The sequence below is a fragment of the Chelonoidis abingdonii genome, chromosome 1 (assembly GCF_003597395.2).
Source record: "Chelonoidis abingdonii isolate Lonesome George chromosome 1, CheloAbing_2.0, whole genome shotgun sequence".
NCBI lineage: Eukaryota > Metazoa > Chordata > Testudines > Testudinidae > Chelonoidis > Chelonoidis abingdonii.
The window spans coordinates 1,729,538-1,753,022 of NC_133769.1; the positions used below are offsets into that span (position 1 = coordinate 1,729,538).

General features: G+C 48.4%; 1 protein-coding gene across 1 annotated transcript in view; it reads right to left on the reverse strand.

Annotated features, from left to right (window-relative positions):
- LOC116825165 (uncharacterized) overlaps positions 1–9,164 on the reverse strand; it is a 46,634-nt gene extending 37,470 nt beyond the window's left edge. Inside the window, exon 1 of the mRNA XM_075061907.1 lies at positions 9,091–9,164. Coding sequence (XP_074918008.1) covers positions 9,091–9,164 — 74 coding nt within the window. The remainder of the gene's footprint in view (positions 1–9,090) is intronic.
- Positions 9,165–23,485: the final 14,321 nt, after the last annotated feature.

Below are 23,485 nucleotides of genomic sequence, written 5' to 3' on the forward strand. Positions count from 1 at the left end.
TGAGCGCGGGGCTGCCCGGCGGGCGTGTTTGGGGCCATGGCGTGAAACCCGCAGGACCCCTGTGCTGCAGCGCGATAGCCCGGCGACAGCCGAGCCGCGCCTCCACGCGTCAGCCAGTGAGGACGCCCGGGAGCTGGGAGCAGTCCCCGAGCCTGGCCCTGCCGCAACCTAGCCTTGCACTCTGCCTGGCGAACGCAGGAGCAGCTCCTCCGACACCTGGGTGCGTGAAAACGGGGTCAGCTGGCCATGCGCCTGAGGCCAGCAACTGGAAACGCTCGCCTGGCAAGCAAGGAGGGGAAAGCAGCTGGCTCTATCCACGCACACTCCCCCCAATCCTCGGCTTGTTTCTATTTCCTGGCAGCCATCTTAATAATACTGCGCCCCTAGAAAGTTACTGATGCTGATTCAATGCTTGACGTGTGGCTTCAGACCCTGACACTGTGAATAACACCTCTGAAATTCCAGCGGCGACGTTTATGCATGTGTAAATTCCCCCTGCACAGTACTGATGCTAGAGCTGTGTCCTGTCTAGTGTAGGAGAGCCATTGCGAGCTGTATGCGCAGGGGTGCGTATGCCTCCTGGAATACACCGCTGTTAGCCCAATTTTTATAATCTTGCTGTGTGTTGATGAAACATGTGTGCTTCTGGTATGTCCCCCCAGTCAGGCCTCGGCCTAAAGCTCAGTATCCTGTCAACTGGATTGGGGGACCAACAAATTCTTGGGGTGCTGCTTGCTGGATATAGTCAAAAAAACTGTATCTTAAGAGAAACTCTAAATCCCAAAGTGAGAAGTATTAACAAAACAGCCCAATGATCACCCGCATGTTACAGATCCTGAGAGACTCTTTAAATATTTTATAGTTATTAATTACCTCGTTGTCTTGCGCTCCCCGCCCTAAGTCTCTAAGGATGCACAAGCTCCACATCCAAGTTTTCTCTGCAACCATAAGGACTAGAACTTAAATCAAGCGTGATATTTCCATGCAATAGAAATGATCCAGCAGCTGGGTTCTTTAAAGAATCTGAAAATGGTCGCAGACCATCAATAACCAGTGGTGAGCAGTGGCAACCCTGATGCTGTGAAAAATAACTTGACTCCTAAAATTCTTCTTTTCATTATCACAACCCGTTCACAACTTAAGTATGGCTTATTGGAGTGCCTTCTTGTCTGGCTAAGCTGCGCTATTGTTCCACAGGCCTGAACAAGAATCGGCCTTATAAAGCATATAGCTTCTGACCAAAAGACCCCCGATGTGTATCTAGATTTATTAGCTGAAGGCAAGAGGCGGTTGGAGGGGACGGATCAGCATGGCAAAGTGCTAGGCCTACCAATGCAGTCAACAATATTTCTGTGTGTAAAAACAGCGGTTAGACGAGCCTGAACTTGAGTCACTTTTCTGATACCTAAAGTAGGTAGGTGGGTAAGCTGAAATGAGCCTGGATCTGCCCTCTTGATGCCCCGAAACTGCTTACCTACAGCACTTTACCAATATAAGGATGGGAAGGGAGGAGGATTGATCCAAAACATAAGGGGAAACGAAATGATTATGAAGAGCAATATGCTGTTGAGGTACCCATGAAAAACACTCAAAAAATATCCCTCTAACTGGCACCTAAATGATAAATTGGTGAAGATCAAAAACCCTATGACTGATTTGTTATCCGTGCTGTCATCGATCACACGTGGACTGTTTGGGGAAGTATAATTAAAGCTTGATCGCCTCTGCTCTAGTCCAAGCAGAGTTAAATGCCTAGAACAGATCTATCCTAGTACAAACTTGTCCAACGTTGAAGGAAACAAGAGGGCGGGGTTATAACATCTATGGGGAAGGTGGCAATGGGGGGGGAAGAGGTGGAAGGTGGGGGGCCCCTTTCCTTGCCCAAAGGTAACCTTCTGTACCCTTGTCTAAGAGACCCCAATCCACCATGCCTCTAACCCAGCAGGAACAACACTCAATGGCAAAACCAAATCCTCCTCCCCTGATTTCTCTCAGGCATCCTTTGCAGAAAATAACGCCACAGCTGTAAACAACTGGGTCCTTTCCCAAGATGCCCTGAGCAACGATGAGCCAGAACAGGATATCACCTGAAAAAGTCCAGGTGTTTCAAGGAGGAGTTTCTCTCTATCGTGTCTCTTCAATTTGCCTTTTTTCCCACCATGATCTCCACCTTCGCATTTCCTCCCCCACCACTCCCCCCTGTCCTAATAAATACATTGCCATCGGCATTCAAACTGTGCTAATACAGGCACTGTGCCCCGATGCGATGCTCCTTGCTACCTTAAATGTAATCTGTCAGATTTCCACAAGAATTTGAGCACCAAAATAACGCTGTGACCGAAAAAAACAACACCCATGGAGACTTGGGACAAATGCATCGGGATCCCATCAGCACACATTATGACCCCCTTAGGATACGCCAGTACGGACTGAAAGGTCGTCATGATGTTAGGGTCACTAACGAGTTTGTCTCGGGGCAATGGAAAGATTCTAGTGCTTTTGCGAGGAAAGGAGAGGTGCTGATTGTGCTCTTACTAGAAAGCACTCCAACCGAAAGGGAGATAGCAAACAAGAGAATTCCCAGTCAAGGGTCGTCTGACCACTTCTCCAGCTCTGGGCGGTCACACCACAACCTAGTGGACAATCTCAACGCACACCTTGGTTGAAGGATCTAATGCCGGCACATACAATGATAAACTGAGGACGCAGCATCTGCCCTTAGAGAAAGCCAAAACCCTGGGCATAGATGACCTTTCACAAAGAGAGCTGGGTCAAAACCCAGAGCCTGGCCTCCTAACTAATAATGCTCGTTATATGTGGATCCCTGAAACCTGCGTGGTAATGGTTATATTTGCATGGATGCTGATTGGTTATTAAAAGAATAGCAAGAACTTAGGTTTCTAAACATCCAAAGAAAAATAAAACTTCTGTAACGTATCCCTGCTATACTGGTCGGTTACCTCGCACCTACGGGGGGAGGAGCTGGTCTCAAAAATAGGATTCGAAAGAGTGTGAGGTTGGCCAAAGGCGAGGGGAGCGGGTAGACAAGATCTCTCATTACCTGCAAGCTAGTCTAGATAGGAGGAATAATGCTCTCGCCAGGCCGGACTGCCGCTAGTGGAGACAACTGTGGCATCCAAAAATGGGAAAAAGGATTAACAGTTCTACATCAAAGCAGCTATAAGCAACATGTCCTGTGTCAAAAGCTTGGCCATGGCCGTACCTCTTGAATTGCCTGCGTGTCCAGTACGTTAAAGACCTCATTCGGAAGGGAGTGGGGTAATGCATTCAATACTACTACACCTTGGTACAATCCCTCGGCAGTCTCTGTACTCCCTGTGGGATTATTGAAGTCCACAGATGCACAATTGCTCTTTCTCTTGTCGCTTGGTTAGTACCTTTTCCCTTTCTCGGTCACAGCAAAAAAAAAAGCGGACTGGCTGCGTCCTCTTGTCCTTCGTGATTGCTGGCTGGAGGATTGGTAGAATCGGTTTCGTTCATGTTTCCCAAAGCACTTGGAGTGGGAACTGACTTGTTGAACTGGCCGGGGTCCTCAAACTCACCATGCAAGAACTGCCTGTCCGAGAAGAGGGCTCAAAAACCCCCCTCTAGATCGCATGACAACTCTGGCAATTCACAGGAAAGTTTTATGGTATCAATGGGGCCGGAAAAATCTAACCCAGGAATATTGATAGGAACAGCACATGAATTTCAGGTTAGGGCCTAGCACAGAAAAATTCGTGCCTGACTGACAGAAAAAAGACTAGATGATTATGATGCCTGCCAATGAAAAACTTCTTATCCAGTTAGCTGCGGGAGTCAAAACCCCACCGCAAGCACTGTGGATGTGTGATTCTGGCAGGCCACCAGCGTGAAAACCACTGGATTGGAAACAGAACAATGTCTTGGGTGCTTAAGTGTCACAAAGCAACAGGTGCTGCTTACTTCCTGATTGGGCGTAAACTTCTAAAAAGGATAGAAAACACTGTTCTTGGTAGAACCTTTTAGACTATAGGAATGTTGTCTGAACTGGTTTAGATCACCCACCAAATACCATTCCACCGTCTGCCTGCGAATAATAATAAGTGGACCTCAAATAGCACGAGAATTGCTATTCTGCAAATTTATTTGTCTCCAGGTTAGATAAAATGGGTCCGGCCATCTCCACAGGTCCTTATGGGTAATATAGATAAAAAATATTGTACCACCCTGAGAAACGGAAATTCCTGATCTTCTGCAGATTACAGGGATCTTACTTCTCCTCCAACTGAATCCTGCACCGTGACTCCACCCTCCCGCTCCAAAAATTGTGACGGCTGCCTGGTAAAACCCACACAGCAGAATAAACGAGGTAAGACACCACAAACTCCTCACACAACTCAAGGTTTGTTCTGTGTCGTTTTCTCTTCCCCCCCCCCCCCCTCCTTGTCATACGCAATGACTGAAGCCATAAATCTAGATGAGTCGCAACTTCTCCTCCTCGGCACATCTAAATCAGACGTGCTTCTCTCTTCTCAGAGTGCTATGGCTTTTTCCTCACTCAGTGCAGCTGTTGGATTCAATACAAAGCAATGGCCCCTTGTCACCTGTCTTGAGGACCTAGTCCTGAAAACCACCCCTGCAGCATAGGATCTGCAAAAAGGGTCAGTTCTTCCTGTGTCTGAGAGCAAAGGGCTCAGTGGTTAGAGAACTAGGCTGAAACTTGTACAACACTGCCTGGCTACATCACATCTGTACATTGGGCAAGTCACTTACGTTTTGCCTTATTCCCTATCGCTGAATGATCAAATTGAATTAATATGGAATCACCAACACCACTGTAACCCATAATCCTCTATAAAATCCAAAGCGCCAAAATGTAATTTCTGCAGGTTCTAAAAATGCCTAATTAAACACTACGACAACAGACAAAACCATTATGTCACTTGATCAAAGGATATTACAAATGGCCATAACCCCAGGTTTCTGAACCATACATCCTGTTGGCTTCAGTGTGGGAACCGCAGGTATTAGCAAATGAACCCTTGCGTAAAAAAATTATCCTTAACCAAACAGTGATTCACCGCAAGATGACTCCAGCTAAAGACCAATCAGACGTTCACCCTGATTTCCTCTTAACAGATAGATTTACTAACTCCCTTCCCCCAAGGTCTTTCTTCCCTCCTCTCCACCAAGTTTTTCCCACGCACATGCTACATGGCGTAACTGGTGTGTGTTAGGGAGGCCACATGCTCATTAAGACCGACTCTCTGATTGATTTAAAATCAATTTGCATAACCCTTCGGTCAGGAACCTTTTAGAAACTGCCTCTTATCTATTAGTTTTCTTTGAGCCAGAGTCTTCCACCCACTATCAGTGTTTCTGGCTTTATCGCTATTCCAACAAGTCGCTATTTCTATCATTGCCTTTTCTACAACACATCGCACTCCGTTCCTTACCAAACCTCTAGAGATATAAAGTTACTATTTAAAACGTCCATTCGCCATTTAAACATGGGTAACACACCTGCCCTCCCCTCAGAAGGATCGATTGGTTTAAAACCTCTTGCTTCCTACGCCCATGCTGATCTGACCGTAACCCCAGGGCGCCCATCTGCCGATCGAGGCTAGATAATGGCCTCCTGCCTAAGTCTCTCTCTAAAATGTTCTCTACGATGGCATGACCTGCATTCGGCCTGCTGTTGCTAAATACCTTCTGACTCGATCACCTTCTCTCCCCCATAGATCACGTGCAATTATACTGTTTTATGCAGTGTAATCACTGCAACACTACGGATTAACCATATTTTTGTTAAATCCAAAGCAAAAAGTGGTTTATACATTTGCTCTAAAACGTGCCAACCTAATAGCAATTCACTACAGCAAACAGCAACAGAAGCATTGAATCAAGAACTCAAATTTGCTAGCCACGGGTAGGTGGATAATTAGCAATGAACCTTTATAAGTTACTTTTCTGTACTTTAAAAACAAGTGATTCATTGCTAATTATTTGGCCTTAGTAAAGCAAGAACTAAGGCATCTATGCAATTTAACGAACAGTACACAGTAACCAGTTTAGTTCTGTTAACTTACCTGAACCTAAATAAAGAATTGGTTCTTCTAAGGGTCACTACAAGTGTAACACACCTTTTTTCATGGACCTATGAATTGGTCACATGTTTGGGCTGTTCGCTATGCAAATCCACCTCCATTTAAAACCGTAGTTTACCCACTCACCAGGGCCCTATATCCTATATGGGGGCCTCTCAAAGAAGCAACATGCCGACGGGTCACCTTTAGTAAACACTGAAGATTGGAGCGTTCCCTCCCTTCAAGCCATGTTGAGGAGTCGGCCACGCCAGGGACTGGACAGGACAGTACTTCCCCAGATAGTCAGTATACAAATTATTGCCTAGCTGCAAGGGTTAGCTCCCAGGCTAATGGACCGTCGGAGCCGCAGCTACACTGAGAGAAACTGCGTGGAGCAAAGACTCCTTTGTGGAGTTAGGTGCGCTTTCTGAGGGAGCGCCGCATCTAAAACCACGTTGGTGCTGCAGAAAGGAACCCTCAACCTGTGGGAAGCTAAAAGGGTGAGCGAGCAACGGCCAAAGAAAGTTGTCTCTACCTCCAACCATCGCATCTTTGCTTATAGACTCCGAGCAAGCAGGTCTACTTGTGACAGATACAAGGACCTTCTGGCAGGGCGACCGAGACCATCACCTCTTTGTCTCTGCACCACCTCGAAGAGTGCAGACTCCCAAAGAACTTGGGGCTTGGAACTGTGTGCAAAGGCGATCTCCCTCCAGTGTCGGGTATGGGAGCCACTCTCATCCTCCAGGCTCAGCAGCATGGGGCTTCTTTTCTTCTCCTGGGTGCAGATAAAAAGCCACCCAATTGGCCTAGTAAACATACAAAAACATCCTGTAATCTGAATCGAAGGCTGAAGCCCTCCGAACCCTTCTGATCACAGAAATCCTCCTCCTGGAGAGAGAAAAACCACACGAGCAAACAGTCTTCAGTCCCGACTGTACTTCTGATGCGTGGTGGGCGGGGGTGTGTGAACTATGTAGAATAGAACAGAAGGGTAATCCCTAGGTATGCAAGGATGAGGACATCAGGTCAAAGGGGGAGGGATAGCTATGTGTGAGCATTGGCCTGCTAAACCAGTTTTATTCAATTCTTGAGGGGTCCACTTACGGGCTGGGTTCAAAAACACATGGTCTCAGTGAAGCAGGGGCTGGAACTCAGACCTTCAATGTCCCTTTCCCATCTAGGAACAGGTTATCTCCAATTAAAAAACAAACCGCTTTCTTTCCCTCCTGTCCCTCACAAGTCCTCTTTCCACTCTGTCCCAACACTTGATAATTCACATAGCCTCTGGACCAGACTAACTCTGGCAAATTGCCCTCCATTGGGAAGCAGGTATCGATAAAACCTTCTGACGTGTTAAATGCAGAATGGGGCGAGCTCATGTGCGAAAACCACCATTGTCTGTTTGTTCTGTAAAATCATTTCACTCCTGCACGCGTTAACCAGATACATTCAGTGAACACAATCTGAGGACCAGCAAAAGTAAGCCTGACCACTGATCCAGCGGGTCTGGTTGCGACGCTGCCTATGCACGAAGGGTAAAAGTCATCTGGAGGGCACTAAGCTGGAATTGACTAATAGGTGTTCATCAAAAAAGCCGTGAGTGAAGAATATGCTCAAATGCTCCATAGCAACAGTCATCCACTCCGACTGGATAGAACAAATCCACACAAGGCCGCGTCTCCGAAGCTGTTCGGCAGCCTGTCTTCAGATTGAGCCAAGCATTGTCCCTATCTACAAGGCTAGTGCCAAGTGTTACAGAAATGAGCTGCTTCTGATACCACCTGCAACAAAGCAAGAGAACTGTGAGTGACCAAGTGTTGTTCATAAAAATACAATGGGCCAATGCTGTTATAAAATACGCCTGAATAAATGCGGCGTGTTAGGGCCGGTCTGCAGTTCTACATCAGCATTTTACATCGTGAAAATCTGCACAACCAACTAGGAACTCTCCTGTCAAATAGTCAGAAGACGGCACACAACTTTTGGCCTGAGGGCCGCATCGTTCCAAAATTGTATGAGGCTTGTAGGAAGGAATGTGCCTCTCCCAATCAGCCAGCATGCTGCCCCAACCCCTTAACAACCTCCCCCCTTCTTGCCCTGACAAGCCCCCTTGAACTTCTGCCCCATCCACTCACGCCTTCTCCCTGTCCACCACTGCTACCAACTGCCCTCCTGCCGACTGCCTCGCTCAGGACCTCTGTCCTATCCACCACCTTTTCCCTGTCGCTCACTGCCGCCCCAAACTTCGCCCCTTGACGTGACTCCGACCCATCCACCCACTCTAGAACTCCCCTGTCCTCTATCGACCTTCCCTGCCCATTCGTGCCCCCCCGGGTGGCTGGGCGCGCTACACCATGCTGCCCAGCACACCGAGGTCCCATGCTGAGCTCTGCAGCTGGGCCCAGACCCGCCTAGAGCATTGTCCGCCGAGGAGTGACTGATGGCGCGGGGAGCCTCCAGGCCGAGCCAGGGGCTGGGCAGGAGGTCCCGCAGGCCGTATTTGCCCACTCTGACATAGGTCCTCCAGCCCTTCTCCTCCTGCCCGAGTGCTGGTAGCAGTCAACGGTACAACACCTCCATTGCCACCCAGGCGTCACACTTGTTATGCCGGTATAATACTGCGTCACTCCAGGGTGACTAGACATAGTACGTTGGAATGAGCCCGGCCTTACAATCATTACTCCCCACCAGCATATGTGGCTGCAAGCACTTATGAGATCTGTAGAGCAGCATCATGTTCGTTTCAGTGGCTAAAGTCCCTGACCAAACTAGGACCTGTAGGCAACTGCAACGCACCATAGTCAGTTGTTATGGGAGCAAAACTACTGCAAGTGGTTTCCTTGCATCACCCTTTACGAGGGTAAGTCTTTTTCGATGGCTGTTAGATTTGGACTTAACTACAGATGAAAGGGGGTAGTTGGGGGGCATGAAGTTTAGGAAGGGAAATGCATATAACCTGTATCAATACCTGCAACCTCTGGAGAAGCACCATTCCAACTATAGGTTTTTGACCCTGTACCTTCGCCTGAGCACCTCCAGCTCAGCGAGTTTATCTCTCAATCGCCCCATGAGGTAGGGCAGGCTCTCTGCCATCTCTCAGATGAGAACTGAGGTACGATAAAGGTCATCCCAAGTCCACACAGGGAGTCTATTGAAAGAGAATAACCCAGGCTTCAGTCATAGCTTGTCTCTAGGCACTAGCCATCCTCCACGTCTTGTGGGAACTTTGAAATTCTCCCGAAGGTGTCGTGCGTGTAGCGCCGGCGGCGGCCGGGGTCCGACCCGTGGGACATGGCAGCGCGGGCGCCGCGGAGGCGGAGGAGGAGCAGGCGGCGGCTGTAGCGGCTCCCCCGGGGATCGGCACGTGCGGCAGCCGGGCCCGCAGCTGAGGATTTAAAGGACAGCGCGGAGCATGCGCCTGGCACCGCCCCCCATCCCCGGAATGAGCGGGGTGGGGGGAGGGAATGTCTGCACCCAGCTCGGCCCGCCGGGGTGCGGAGTCCTGCAAGGGGTGCATAGAGCCTGCCCCCCCCGCTGGGTGCATAGTGCTGCAAGGGGTGCATGGACCCTGCCCCTCCCCGCCGGGTGTAGAGTCCTGCAAGGGGTGTATTTACCCTGCCCCCCCGTCGGGTGCACGGTGCTGCAAGGGCTGTATTTACTCTGCACTCCCCCGCCGGGTGCATAGTGCTGCTAGGGGTGCATGGACCCTGCCCTCCCCCGCCGGGTGCATAGTGCTGCAAGGGCTGTATTTACTCTGCCCCCTCCCCGCCGGGTGCACGGTGCTGCAAGGGCTATATTTACCCTGCCGCCCCCCGCCGGGTGCACGGTGCTGCAAGGGCTGTATTTACCCTGCCGCCCCGTCGGGTGCACGGTGCTGCAAGGGCTATATTTACTCTGCCCCCCCAGTCGGGTGCACGGTGCTGCAAGGGCTGTATTTACTCTGCACTCCCCCGCCGGGTGCATAGTGCTGCTAGGGGTGCATGGACCCTGCCCCCACCCCCGTCGGGTGCACGGTGCTGCAAGGGCTGTATTTACCCTGCCCCTCCCCCATCGGGTGCAAGGTGCTGCAAGGGCTGTATTTACCCTGCCTCCCCCGCCGGGTGCATAGTGCTGCTAGGGGTGCATGGACCCTGCCCCCCCACCGGCTGCACGGCGCTGCAAGGGGTGTATTTACCCTGGCCCCTCCCTGCCGCGCGCACAGTGCTGCAAGGCGTGTATTTACACACACACCCCGCTGGGTGCACGAAGCTGCAAGGGGTGCACAGTCCCTGCTCCCCCCCGTCGGGCGCACGGAGCTGCAAGGGGTGTATTTACCCTGCACCACCACCACCCTGGGGGCATGGAGCTGCAAGGGGTGTATTTACTCTGCACTCCCCTGCTGGGTGCACAGAGCTGAAAGGGGTGTATTTACTTTGCATTTCCCCACTCCCGCCAGGCGCACGGAACTGCAAGGGGTGTATTTATTCTGCATTCCCCTGCTGGGTGCATGGTGCTACAAGGGGTGTATTTACTCTGCACACACACACCCCACTGGGTGCACGGAGCTGCAACTCCCTCACCTTAGGAGTCTTTTTAAATTTTGTTTTTTTACTCACCAGACGGTGGGGTGGGGGAGGGTCCGCTCTGGGTCTTCGGTGGTGGTGGGGGCGATCCGGGTCTTTGGCGGCATTTCGGTGGCAGGGGCCCTTTGGTGCCACGGAGCGGACCCCCACCGCCGAAGTGCCGCCGAAGCCCTGGGCCGCCGCTGGGTATTCAGATCAGGCCCCACCCTTCATAAAGCTGGCCCTGCTCAGGATCATGACTCAGGCTGAATTTTATTTAGAAATGGAGTGACCAGCTTTTCCAAAATCAAAGCAGGACACATGAAGGAGCCCCATGCATGGGTGGCACGTATAGTAGGCTGGGGAATGCTGTGTCTCCCCAAACAGCCCCACATGGCCCCATCCCCGCTCCACCCCGAGGTCCCCTCCTGCTTGCCACTTTCCCCTTGGCACCAGCCCGGGCAGGCGGCTACTCTTCTGGGAAGCAGGCTAGGTTGGCCGGCTTGCGGCCGGGACTTGGGGTGGCTGCGGTTGCCTGCCCTTTGCTTGGGGGATTGGGACTGGGGCTGCAGCGCTCCGGGTCAGGGGACCGCACTGCCTGCCCAGCACTCTGGGGCTGGAGGTGCTCTGGCAGCCCGGCACAGGTGGGAAGGGCAGGGCCTTGGGCAGAAGGGGCAGGCTGGAGTGGGGGCTAGCCTCCCCAAGTCCATGGTTCACCCACTGCCCATAGGCCCCACCCCTCTCTGTGGCCATGTCCCCTGCTCCTCCTTTACTGCCTGATACCGCCCCCCCCCGCCCTGCTAGACCAGGAAGCCAGACCTGCCCAGGATGCTGGGGGAGCCCTGCACCCTCCACTTGCTCTGGGTGGAGACCAGGCTGCCCAAGAACAGCCGCCGGCCCGTGCCTCTGCCCCACAAGACATGCCACCCGGGGCAGGTGGAGGGTCCCCGGGGCAGCCTGGGCTTCCTGGGCGGCTCTTCCTCCTGGCCAGCTCCAGTTTCTAGCCTGGCAAGAAGAGAAGGAGCAGGGGCTAATACCCGCTCACCACCACCACCACCACCACCACCGGGAAGCATGTATTTGGGTAAAATCCGAAATATTCATTCATTTGGTGGGTAATGTGTCCAATCCTTTGGGACTGGTAGAACTTTTTATATGATGAAGATTTTCAGTAATCCTTATATTTGACTTGGCTGTCTGGGTGGGTGGGAGCCCGAGGCTGGGTTGCTTGAAGGGGACTATGTTTTGTCATCTGGGTAAGCAGCAAGGTGTTGTAGAAGCTGTTTTGTTGCTGGTTTTGCGAATCTAAATAGAATAACCACCACCGGATTTAGGGATTGTCTGCCCCATTCTCTGCAGTTTGCCCTGACTGAGCAATTTCAGCGTGGCCCCCCTGGGACCTCAGAGAGCCACAGACTTTAAGGTCAGAAGGGACCATTATGATCATCTAGTCTGACCTCCTGCACAATGCAGCCCTCAGAATCTCACCCACCCACTCCTGTAACAAACCCCTAACCTATGTCTGAGCTATTGAAGTCCTCAAATCGTGGTGTAAAGACTTCAGGGTGCAGAGAATCCTCCAGCAAGTGACCCATGTCCCACGCTGCAGAGGAAAGCGAAAACCCCAGAACCCTTCCGTCTGCCTGAGAAAAACTCCTTCCCAACCTCAAAATATGGCGATCAGCATAAACCCTGAGCATGGGGCAAGACCTCACAGCCAGCACCCAGGAAAGCACTATTCTGTTAGTAATGCTCACCCCCCATCTAACCATCCATACAGGCCATGTGCATATATATCGTATAGTCAAGATCAATAATTACCCAAATTAGCTATTCCGATACATAGCATCCCTCCAATACTTATCAAGCTTAGCCTGAAGCCAGATATGCTTTTGGCCGCCACTGCTCCCCTGTCATGGAGTGTGGGCGGTCCGTCCTGCACCCCTCCCTGGGACTCACAGTGACTCTCAGCCAGCCAGTAAAACAGAAGGTTTATTGAGCCACAGAATGCAGGTTACAGCAGAGCTTGGAGGCCCAACACAGGACCCCTCAGTTCGACTCCCTGTGGGGGTTCAGGGCTGGATCCCAGCTTAGGATCCATGAATTTCCATCACCCAGCCCAAAAACGAACTGCACTGCCCCTCCTCCGCCGGCCAAATTCTTTTGTCCCAGCTTCCCGGCAAAGTGCTAACTTCCCTCCCCTACCTGGCTTCAGTGTTACAGGCTTAAAATAATCCTGTCCTCACCTATACGCCTCCCGGCTCTCCCATCCCCCCCACAAGACAGACCTACTGCATCACATCCCCTTGGAAGGCTGTTTTCCAAACTTTCATCCTCTATGGTTAGAAATCTTACGTCTAATTTCACAATCTTAAACTCTCCTGGTGGCCAAGTTTATATCCATTTGTTCTTATGTCCTTGTACTTGAAGCTTAAATAATTCCTCTCCCTCCCTGTATTATCCCTCTGATATATTTATAAAGAGCAATCATATCTCCCCTCAGCCTTCTTTTGGTTAGGCTAAACAAGCCAAGCTCTTTGAATCTCCTTTCATAAGACAGGTTTTCCATTCCTCGGATCATCCTAGTAGCCCTTCTCTGTACAAGTTCCAGTTTGAATTCATCCTTCCAGTCACAGTGAGACTGTCAGAAGAGTTTACAATCTGAAGAGACAAGAGAAAGGATAATGGAAAGGGGCAGAACATGACAGCAGAGCAATCAGTGTATTGGAGGCAAAGTTGTCTTGTCTATTTAGTGGAAGTTCTTATCTCAATTGGTTTTAGCGAGGGGCATCAGGACTCTAATGAACATATGGCCTCAAGGACATGATTGGTTCTTTATTTTTCACACTAGGCCACCTGGAATGTCGCAGTGACCGCAAGGAGAGGACTTAGATGCTCCTGTTCCAAACACACAGGTGCCTATCACTTGAGCTAAGGAGAGACTCCATTAGTTGTTAGCAGTAGCAGGCCTAAGGCAGTGCACGATTATTTTGTGGCTCTCTGCAACACCAGTTGAGAGCTCACCTACACTGCTAGGAAGTCCTCTGAATTGAAGGATCCTTTCTGCCAGCAGCCCTCTCTATGATCAGAGTTCAGATCAGACTGATGGGGCCAAATTCTCTGATATAATGCCCCTAAAGTCAACAGATAAACTCATTCTGTGGACTCTCTGAGAGCCACAGGCGACTCTTCAGCCTCTGCTGAATCTCTCTGAGCTAGTAAGACTTTAGAGCAGCCGGTAACCTGCCAAATTCACAAACTTTTTTCATAAGAAAGCAGAACTGGTTCCAAAAGTTGACTTATGCAATCAGCTAAGAGGCTTGCTCCTAATGGCAGGCACTTTTGGTGACCATGTTACACGTGTCACTAACAATGCTCTAAGAAGCCTAGAATAATACATACCCTTGGCCAATAAAAATGGCTGTCTATGCAAACTGCATTTTAATTAGTGCCTACCTTGTTTTTATTCTTAAACAGGACAAGATGGAGCACGGAATCAGATGTTAAGAGAGGGAAGACTAGGGTAGCTATTCCATCCCATTGGCAATGTTCAGATCGCCACTAAGCCAGCCATCAAATGATGTATGCTGCTATTGCCCACAGCTAGTTCATATGAGTTAGATTATAGGTGCTCCCCGTAGCTTCTGCTGACTCCACTGTAGGCAACATTCTGCGCATTTTGTTGATGAGACAGGATGGCTCCTGAAAAGATGGGTCCTGCACTGCTCTCTACTGTTGTGTCACTGTTATAAACACACTGCAGCTGGTCATGCAGCATATCATGAGCACCCAATATGAACAGGAATCAGAGCTGCCTGACCTGCTGCATGCAATGGAAAGAAACACCACCAGATGATTTTTGGCATTCATGGAGCAGTTGCACACAGTCAACTGTCACTTTGGGGCTTGGGAAACAAGCACTGAGTGGTTGGATTGCATTGTTATGCAGTCCTGGGATGACGATCAATGGCTGCAGAATTTTCAGATGCGGAAAACCACCTTCCTGGGACTGTGTGCGGAGCTCGCCACATCACTGTGGCAGAAAGATACCAAAATGAGAGCTGCCCTCTCAGTGGAGAAGCACGTGGCGATTGCCGGGTGGAAGCTGGCAACTCCAGACTGGTACTGATCAGTCACAAATCAGTTGGCATTCGTGAAAGTCCACTACTGGGCCTGTGTTAATGCAAGGGTGCAGGGCCATTAATCACATCCTGCCATGAAGGACTGTGACTCTTGGAGATGTCCATGAAACAGTGGATGGTTTTGCGGCAATGGGATTCCCTAACTGCAGTGGGGCACAAATGCCATGCATACCCCTATTTTGGCCCTGGACCGTGTTGCAACAGAGTATCTAAAAAGAAAGGGGTACTTCTCTATGGTATTGCAGGCACTTGTTCATCACCGTGAGCATTTCATTGACATCAACGTGAGGTGGTCAGGGAAAGTGCATGACACATACATCTTCAGGAACACTGGCCTGTACAGAAAGTTGCAAGTAGGGACTTTCTTTCCAGACCAGAAAATGCCAATGGGAGATGTTGAAATGCACATAGCGATCCTGGGAGACTCAGCCTACCCCTTCCTCCCATGGCTCCTGAAACCTTACCCAGGAAACCTAGACAGCAGCAAGTAACGCTTCAACAATAGGCTGAGCAGGTGCAAAATGACCATAGAATGTGTATTTGGCAGATTAAAAGCATGCTGGTGCTGCCTTTATGGCAGGTTAGACCTAAACACGCGCTCTGCAATATTTGTGAGGCTAAGGGTGAAAAGTTTCCCCCAGCCTGAAACACAGAGGCAGATTGCCTAGCAGCTGATTTTGAGGAGCCAGTTACCAGGGCTCTTAGAAGGGCAAAAGGGGGTGGGACTATTTGAATCAGGGAGGCCTTGTGGCTCCATTTTGACAATGAACACCAGTCATACAGCTCTCTGCCATGCTTTGTTAACTTGCTGCCTTGCATGACAATTTTAATTATTCCTGACAGTGATTTGTAGTCTGCAAATGATCCAATTGCCACTATGTATTAATTTAAGCAGCAACCACCAGGTGTAGGAGACAAAGATTCTTTCAGAGAGTATGTTTTTATTAAATACAAAATAACAACACACACTAAATGCTTGGGGGGAAGGGAGATATTAGTGAAGGGCAGGGAAGGCTCTCATAGCTTTGTGTAAGTCCAGCCATCATTTTGGAAACTGTCCAAAGGGATGGAGTGAATGAAGTAATAAGACAGGCCGAGAGGCTGGAAGGAATGTATGGGAGGAGTTTGGGGAGAGCATGGCAAGCAGTTAGGTATTGGCTGCGAGGGGGGAGGAGGTAAGCACACATGAATTCAGCCTCCATTGTAATTAGGGACTTCAACATCTCCATTTGGTCTTCCATTACTTTTATCATCCACTCCTGGCTCATTAAAATTCACTCCTAGCTCTCCTTTCTGTCCTATTTTATATTTGTCTTTTTAAAGTCTCTCTCCGTGCCCTGAGTTCTTGTTCATCATCCTCCAAGGATTGGAGCACCTGTCAAAACATGTCCTCTTTGCTCCTCCTCAGTTGCTTCCTTATCTGGTGGAGGTGCTTCAACAATATGTAAGGGGTTCCCCGAAGGCCACATCTCCAGAAGCACAAGAAAGAATAAACAAACATGATTGTTAGTGCACTCACAGCACAGTAACACCTCTTTTTATGAATCAGTTTTTCAATGGCACGTGGCAAGCACAGAGCTCGGCCAACACCCTAAACATGGTGAGCTCAGCCTGGGGAGGCCTCAAGATGGGTCGAAGTGTTTTTTTAAGGGGATCATTGCAGGCACCTAGGGACAAAATTGCAAATTCTGCCACCATTTTCAACAGGAGGGGGTCATTATAGCTGATATCTCACTCCTGAGGGTAAGTAAGGATGAAAGAGTGCATCTCTTAGACGGGTGCGGCTTCAGACCGGGTCCCTACGCTGGTTGTCTGTGTGCCACTTTAGTCACTTGTAAACGAGGGTGTCGCCGGGGCTCGACCCTCCCTGGTGAGGAGGGGAGCCACACCGGCTTCAACCTGTCGTCTGAGGGCCTCGATCCTCGGAACTGCAGTCCACCGTCTGGGTAGCTCAGTCCCTGTGGATAGGACTGAGCAATGGCACAGTCAATGGGGGCCCAGCCCTCGGTTCGGGCGGGGCACCAAACACACAGTTATCTCAGCTCGGCCCTCTTGATTCAGGGTCGGGTGTCAAGAGTTCAGGTCCCTCGGGCCCTTTGGGACAGAGCCGAGCAGTGGCACAGTCAAAGGGGGCCCAGCCCTTGGTTCAGGCGGGGCACCAAACACACAGTTATCTCAGCTCCGGCCCTCTTGATTCAGGGGGGAGCTGTCAATAGTTCAGGTAGCTCGGGCCCTTTGGGGCAGGACCGAGCAGTGGCACAGTCAAAGGGGACCCAGCCCTTGGTTCGGGCGGGGCACCAAACACACAGCTATAGCAGCTCCGTTTAAATGGCCTCCTTAGGCCGGGGAGAGGGGGATTCTGCCACCCGGGGACGGGTGGCAGGGGGAACGCAGGCCCACCCACTCCACTGCATTCCAGCCCGGGGCCCTGGTAGTGGCTGTCACCGCTGCAGGTGGTCAGTGGGGATCCTGACCGCAACACACTGTCATGGGTACCGGAAAATCTGCAGCCTGACTAGGGTCGGCTGCCCCAGGGCTACTTCCACTATCCCCCTCCGTGCCTACCTGGTCCGTGGTGTCAGCTTCAGGGAAGTCCCACAACATACGTTCCTCGCAGCTAGGGCTGGGCGGCAGGTCCAGCAGCTCCTCCGGGAAGTCCAGCCAGGCCTGCTCCGGGGTTTCCTTGGGGCCGTAGCAGGGACGGGGAGGCTCTGAAAGCTCCTCATCGTAGCAAGCACGGGGAAACTGGCAGCTCCTCGTCGTAGCAAGCACGGGGAAGCTCTGGCCAGTCCGAGCACCGGCCCCCGGCCTCAGCAGCTTCGCAGTCAGGAGCACCTGCTGGCAGGTCTGCTCCTGTCAGCGGCTGGGCTCCAACTGAGGGCCGAGGGCCGGCTTTTATCCTTCCGGGTCGCCACCTGACCCTCTGAGGGGCGGGACTTCTGCTCAGAGGCCCCGCCCCTATGGGTGATTGACGGGGCTCGACCCTCCCTGGTGAGGAGGGGAGCCACACCACCTGGTTACACACTGCACATGTGATTGCCAATTGACTTGGGAAAGTTTCCTACACTGGAGGAAGGAACAAAGCAGCTCTGCGCCCAGGAACCTTTCCTCCACCGTTTTGTTGATGAAACTCTGTAGCGTAGACAAGGCTTAACTGTGGTATATAAATTATTGCTTAAATCAGCCTCTGTATCACATGATTGGAGGCTAGCTAATGTAACACCGATTTTTTTAAAAAGGCTCCAGAGGCAACCTGGCAATTTCAGGCTGGCAAGCATAATTTCAGTACTAGGCAAACTGGTTGGCATTATAGTCAACAGAATTATCAGACACGAAGATGAACACAATATGTTGGAAGAGTCAACACTGCTTTTGTAAAGGGAAATCATACTTCACCAATCCATTAGAATTCTTTGAGGGAGTCAACAAATATGTGGACAAGGCTTATCCAGTGGATACAGTGTACTTGGATTTTCAGAAAGCCTTTGACAGAACATACGAATGGCCATACTGGGCCAGACCAAAGGTCCATCCAGCCCAGTATCTTGTCTGCTGACAGCGGCCAATGCCAGGTGCCCCAGAGGGAGTGAACCTAACAGGCAATGATCAAGTGATCTCTCGCCTGCCGTCCATCACCACCCTCTCACAAACAGAGGCTAGGGACACCATTCCTTATTCATCCTGACTAATAGCCATTAATGGACTTAACCTCCATGATTTTATCCAGTTCTCTTTTAAACGCTCTTATAGTCCTAGCCTTCACAACCTCTTCATGCAAAGAGTTCCACCAATTGACTGTGCACTGTGTGAATAAGAACTTTTTATTTGTTTTAAACCTGCTGTCCATTAATTTCATATGATGACCCCTAGTTCTTATATTATGGCAACAAGTAAATAACTTTTCCTTATTCACTTTCTCCACACCACTCATTATTTTATATACCTCTATCATATTCCCCTTTAGTCTCCTCTTTTCCAAGCTGAAAAGTCCTAGCCTCTTTAATTTCCGCTCATATGGGACCCGTTCCAAACCCCTAATCATTTTAGTTGCCCTTCTCTGAACCTTTTCTAGCGCCAGTATATCTTTTTTTGAAATGAGGAGACCACATCTGTACACAGTATTCCAGATGTAGGTGTACCATCAATTTATATAACGGCAATAAGATATTCTCTATCTTATTCTCTATCCCCTTTTTAATGATTCCTGACATCCTGTTTGCTTTTTGGACCACCGCTGACACCAAGATCTTTTTCCTGATTAGTTGTAGCTAAATTAGCCCCCATCATATCGTACGTATAGTTGGTTATTTTTCCCCAATGTGTATTACTTTAAATTTATCCACATTAAATTTCATTTGCTATTTTGTTGCCCAATCACTTAGTTTTGTGAGATCTTTTTGAAGTTCTTTCACATCTGCTTTGTCTATAATTTCGTGAGCAGTTTAGTATCTCTGCAACTTTGCCACCTCACTGTTTACCCCTTCTTCAGATATTTATTAAGCAGGAAGTAGATTATCCCTAGGTAGCTCGCACCTTGGGACACCACCATTACCCCTTCACATTCTGAAAATTTACACTTTATTCCTACCTTTGTTCCTTTTAACCGTTCTCAATCCATTGAAAGGATCTCCCATCTATATCCCACGACAACTCATTCATAAGAGCCCTTTGGTAGGCGACCCTGTCAAGAGCTTTCTAGAAATCAAGTACATGGCTATGTCTCACTGGATCCCCTTTGCCGATGTTGTTGACCCCTTCAAGAACTTATCATAGATTAGATAAAGACATGGATTCCTTTACCAGAATACATGGTGACTTTGCCCAAGCATATTTGTTTTCTATGTGTTGGGAATTTTATCTTTACAATTGTTCTGCAACTAATCTGTCCGGTTACCACCATAGACTACGGTCTGTAATTGCCGATATCACCTCTAGAGCTCTTTTTAAATATTGTTACATTAGCTATTTCTAGTCCATAAAGGTATGGAACCTGATTTAAAGGACAGGTTAACAGACCATAGTTAGTAGTTCCCCAATTGCACATGAGTTCTTCAGTGGTCCCGGTGACTTGTTACTGTTAGTTCATCAATTAATTCCAATCCTCCTGCTTCATGACACCTCAATCTGTGACAATTCTAAGATTTGTCACTGCAAAAGCTGGCTCAGGTTTAGGAATCTCCCTAACATCCCAGCAGAGACTGAAGCAAAGAATTCATTTAGTTTCTCCACAGTGACTTTATATCTTTAAATGTTCCTTTGTAGGCTCGATCGTGCCAGGGGCCCACGGTTTTTTTGGCTTTTCTACTTACGATTCTTACACTTAATTTGTGCAGTGCTGTCTCCTGTCTATTTACCGTACAGGATTTGACTCCTACTTTTTAAAAGATGCCTTTTTATCTCCCACTGCTTCTTTTACATGGTGGTTAAGCCACAGTGGCAGGGTCCTCACCAAAGGCTCTTAAGCAAAGTAAGCACTCATGGGATAAGAGGGAAGGTCCTCTTCATGGAACAGTAACTGGCTAAAAAACAGGAAACAAAGGGTAGGAATAAATGGTCAGTTTCCACAATAGAGAGAGGTAAATAGAAGGGTCTTCCAAAGATCTGTCCTAGGATCAGTGCTGTTCAACATATTCATAAATGATCTAGAAAAAGAGGTAAACAGGTGGCAAAGTTTGCAGATGATACAAAATTACTCAAGATAGTTAAGTCTAAAGCTGATTGGAAAGAGTTACGAAAGGATCTCACAAAAATTGGGTGACTGGGCAACAAAATGGCAGATAAAATTCAATACTGATAAATACAGAGTAATACACATTGGAAAACATAATCCCAACTATAAATACAAAATGATGGGGTCTAATTTAGCTGTCATCACTCAAGAAAAATATTGGAGTCACTGTGGCTAGTTCTTTGAAAACATCTGCTCAACATGCAGCAGCAGTCAAGAAAGCAAACAAAGTTGGGAACCATTAGGTAAGGGATAGATACAGTAAATATAATGCCATTATATAAATCCATAGTATGTTCACACTTTGAATACCATGTGCAGTTCCGGTCACCCAATCTCAAAAAAGATGTGTTAGAACTGGAAAAGGTACAGAGAAGGGAAATAAAAATAAGGGTATGGAACAGATTCCATATGAGGAGAAATTAAAAAACCTGGAACTGTTCAGCTTGGGAAAAGAGACAACCGAGGGAGAATATGACAGCGGTCTATGAAATCATGAGTGGTGTGGAGAAAAAGTGTTATTTATCCATTCACGTAACACAAGAACCAGGGGTCACTCAATGAAATTAATAGGGAACAGGCTTAAAACAAACATAAATTCTTCATATAACACACATTCAACCTTTGGAATTCATTGCCGGGCATGTTGCAAAGGTCAGAAGTATAACTGGGTTCAAGAAAGGATAAGAAGTTCATGGAGGATAGGTCCATCAATGGGTATTAGTCAACATGGTCAGAGGTAGAACCCTATACTCTGGGTGTTCCTAAGCTTCTGACCGCCAGATACTGGTACTGGACAACAGAGGATGAATCACTCGATAATTGGCCTGTGCTGGTCCCTCTGAAGCATCTGGCATTGACCCATCAGAAGACAGGATGCTGGGACAGACGGACCATTGGTCTGACCTATTATGGCCATTCTTATGTTCTTAAGTCAGTAACAAAGGCTATGGAGAGGTTTAGGAAGAAGTGAACCAAATGCTTTTAAAATGTAAAATAATCATTGACAGACTATCATGATACAAAGTAAATACATTTTGAAACATGGTAGTTGAAACACAGTACCTTTGGAGAATTTGAGTATCTCCTCCAAGAGTAGAAGGCATTACTAACATTTAATGCAAAACCTTGAACCATTGCAGGCAATAGAGATGTCTTATTTGACGTACAGGAGATCTCAAAGGGTAGCTGGGTTTTCAAGCATCCAAGAAACAGGGCCTGTTCTCCAAAGAGCTCACACTCTAGGAAGGCACTTGAAACTTATTAACCATCTCGTGTCTCAAACCAGTCATTATTAGCAGTTGGTTGTTGGCATCACAGTTGTGGGTCTTGAGAAGTGACTTGAAGTAAGAGACCTGGTAAAGGTCTTGCAGAGCCTCACCTACATAGGACAGTGGGAAGAATGCACAAAGGACAGCTATAGAAGCAAGCAAAACAGGTAGTTGACATTGAAATCATCCATGTAGCAAGAGAAATGCTCTTCAGCTACTGGAGAAAAGCCTATGTTCCAGTTAGCTCACCTTTACAAAACCTTTCTTTTAATTATAAATATTTAAAAGCAATAATGGAAAGTTAGTGCTGCTGAAAGGTGTTGGCTTAAGATCACTGGGGCCTGAGCCCTCTCTTTAGCCACACAGGAGACAAAATAAGCAGAGTGAGCTTCCCTCATACTGTCCTACCGGCATGCGTGAATCCTGCTTTAGAGGGACCTCATTTAGGGGTAAGAGGAATTCACTCTCCATAGTAATTCATTTGTTGGTCTCTCTTCTGAGGCTGCCAACAAGTGGTCAATTAGCATTTCCTTTTTTGTGACATGAACACTCGTTCTCTAAGAACTAGACTGAGATCAGGTTTGTAATTAAGGCTATCAGAATTTTATTAGCAATCTCAGCTTTTTACTATCATACTTCACCTTTTAATTGGAACCCTCCATTGGCTAGATCAGTGGTTCTCAACCAGGGGAACGCATACTCCTAGGGGTACACAGAGATCTTCTGGGGGTACATCAACTCATCTAGCTATTTGCCTAGTTTTATAACAGGCTACATAAAAAGCACCAGCGAAGTCAATACAAACTAAAATTTCATACAATGACTTGTTTACACTGCTCTATATACTATACACTGAGTACAATATTTATATTCCAATTGAGTTATTTTATAATTATATGGTAAAAATGAGAAAGTAAGCAATTTTTCAGTAAGTGCCCTGTGACACTTATATTTTTATGCATGCTTTTGTAAGCAACTAGTTTTTAAGTGAAGTGAAACTTGGGGTACACAAAACAAATGAGACTCCTGAAAGGAGTACAGTAGTCTGGAAAGGTTGAGAGCCACTGGGCTATAGGACTAGGCTACACTGCCTGCATAATATTTGCACTCAGGACAGTAGGCACTTTCAGTGGAACACTGGCAGGCTCCAAACAATTAAACAAAATTTGGTTGAGCTTTCTTATATATATATATAAGTGACTGGATAGCGTAGTGATTAAGAGCGCCACCCTTTGATACGGGAGACCGCCCTTTGATACGAGAGACTGGGGTTCAAATCCCGGTTGGTACCCAACTTTCCAGTAGGGGTCCTTGGGCAAAAGACCCCCTAACGCTTCACCTGCCTACCTCAAATATGAGAGCGACATGAACTAGGAGAGTCATGCCGGCTCGGACGTCGCCCAGATTAACAAGGTCCACGCCAGATGTTGAGGAACCAGGACAATCTGACGATAAGTGGGCTACTGAAACATCATGAACTAGACAAGAAGAACTGGAATTGATGAATGCTATTACAACAGCAGACTCTAATGAGAGGGGATATATGAAACGTATGAGGGACTATGGATGAAAAGACCTACAGCCAACTTACTGAGAAACAGCTAGTTACCCAATGCTCAACATGGTAAAGAGGAAGCGCTCTCCACAGCTTGAGAATAGACCAACTCCACATTACATCCCAGGCTCAAGAACAGGAAGAACAAGTGATGTGCAGGCCACACCTAAGCTGAAA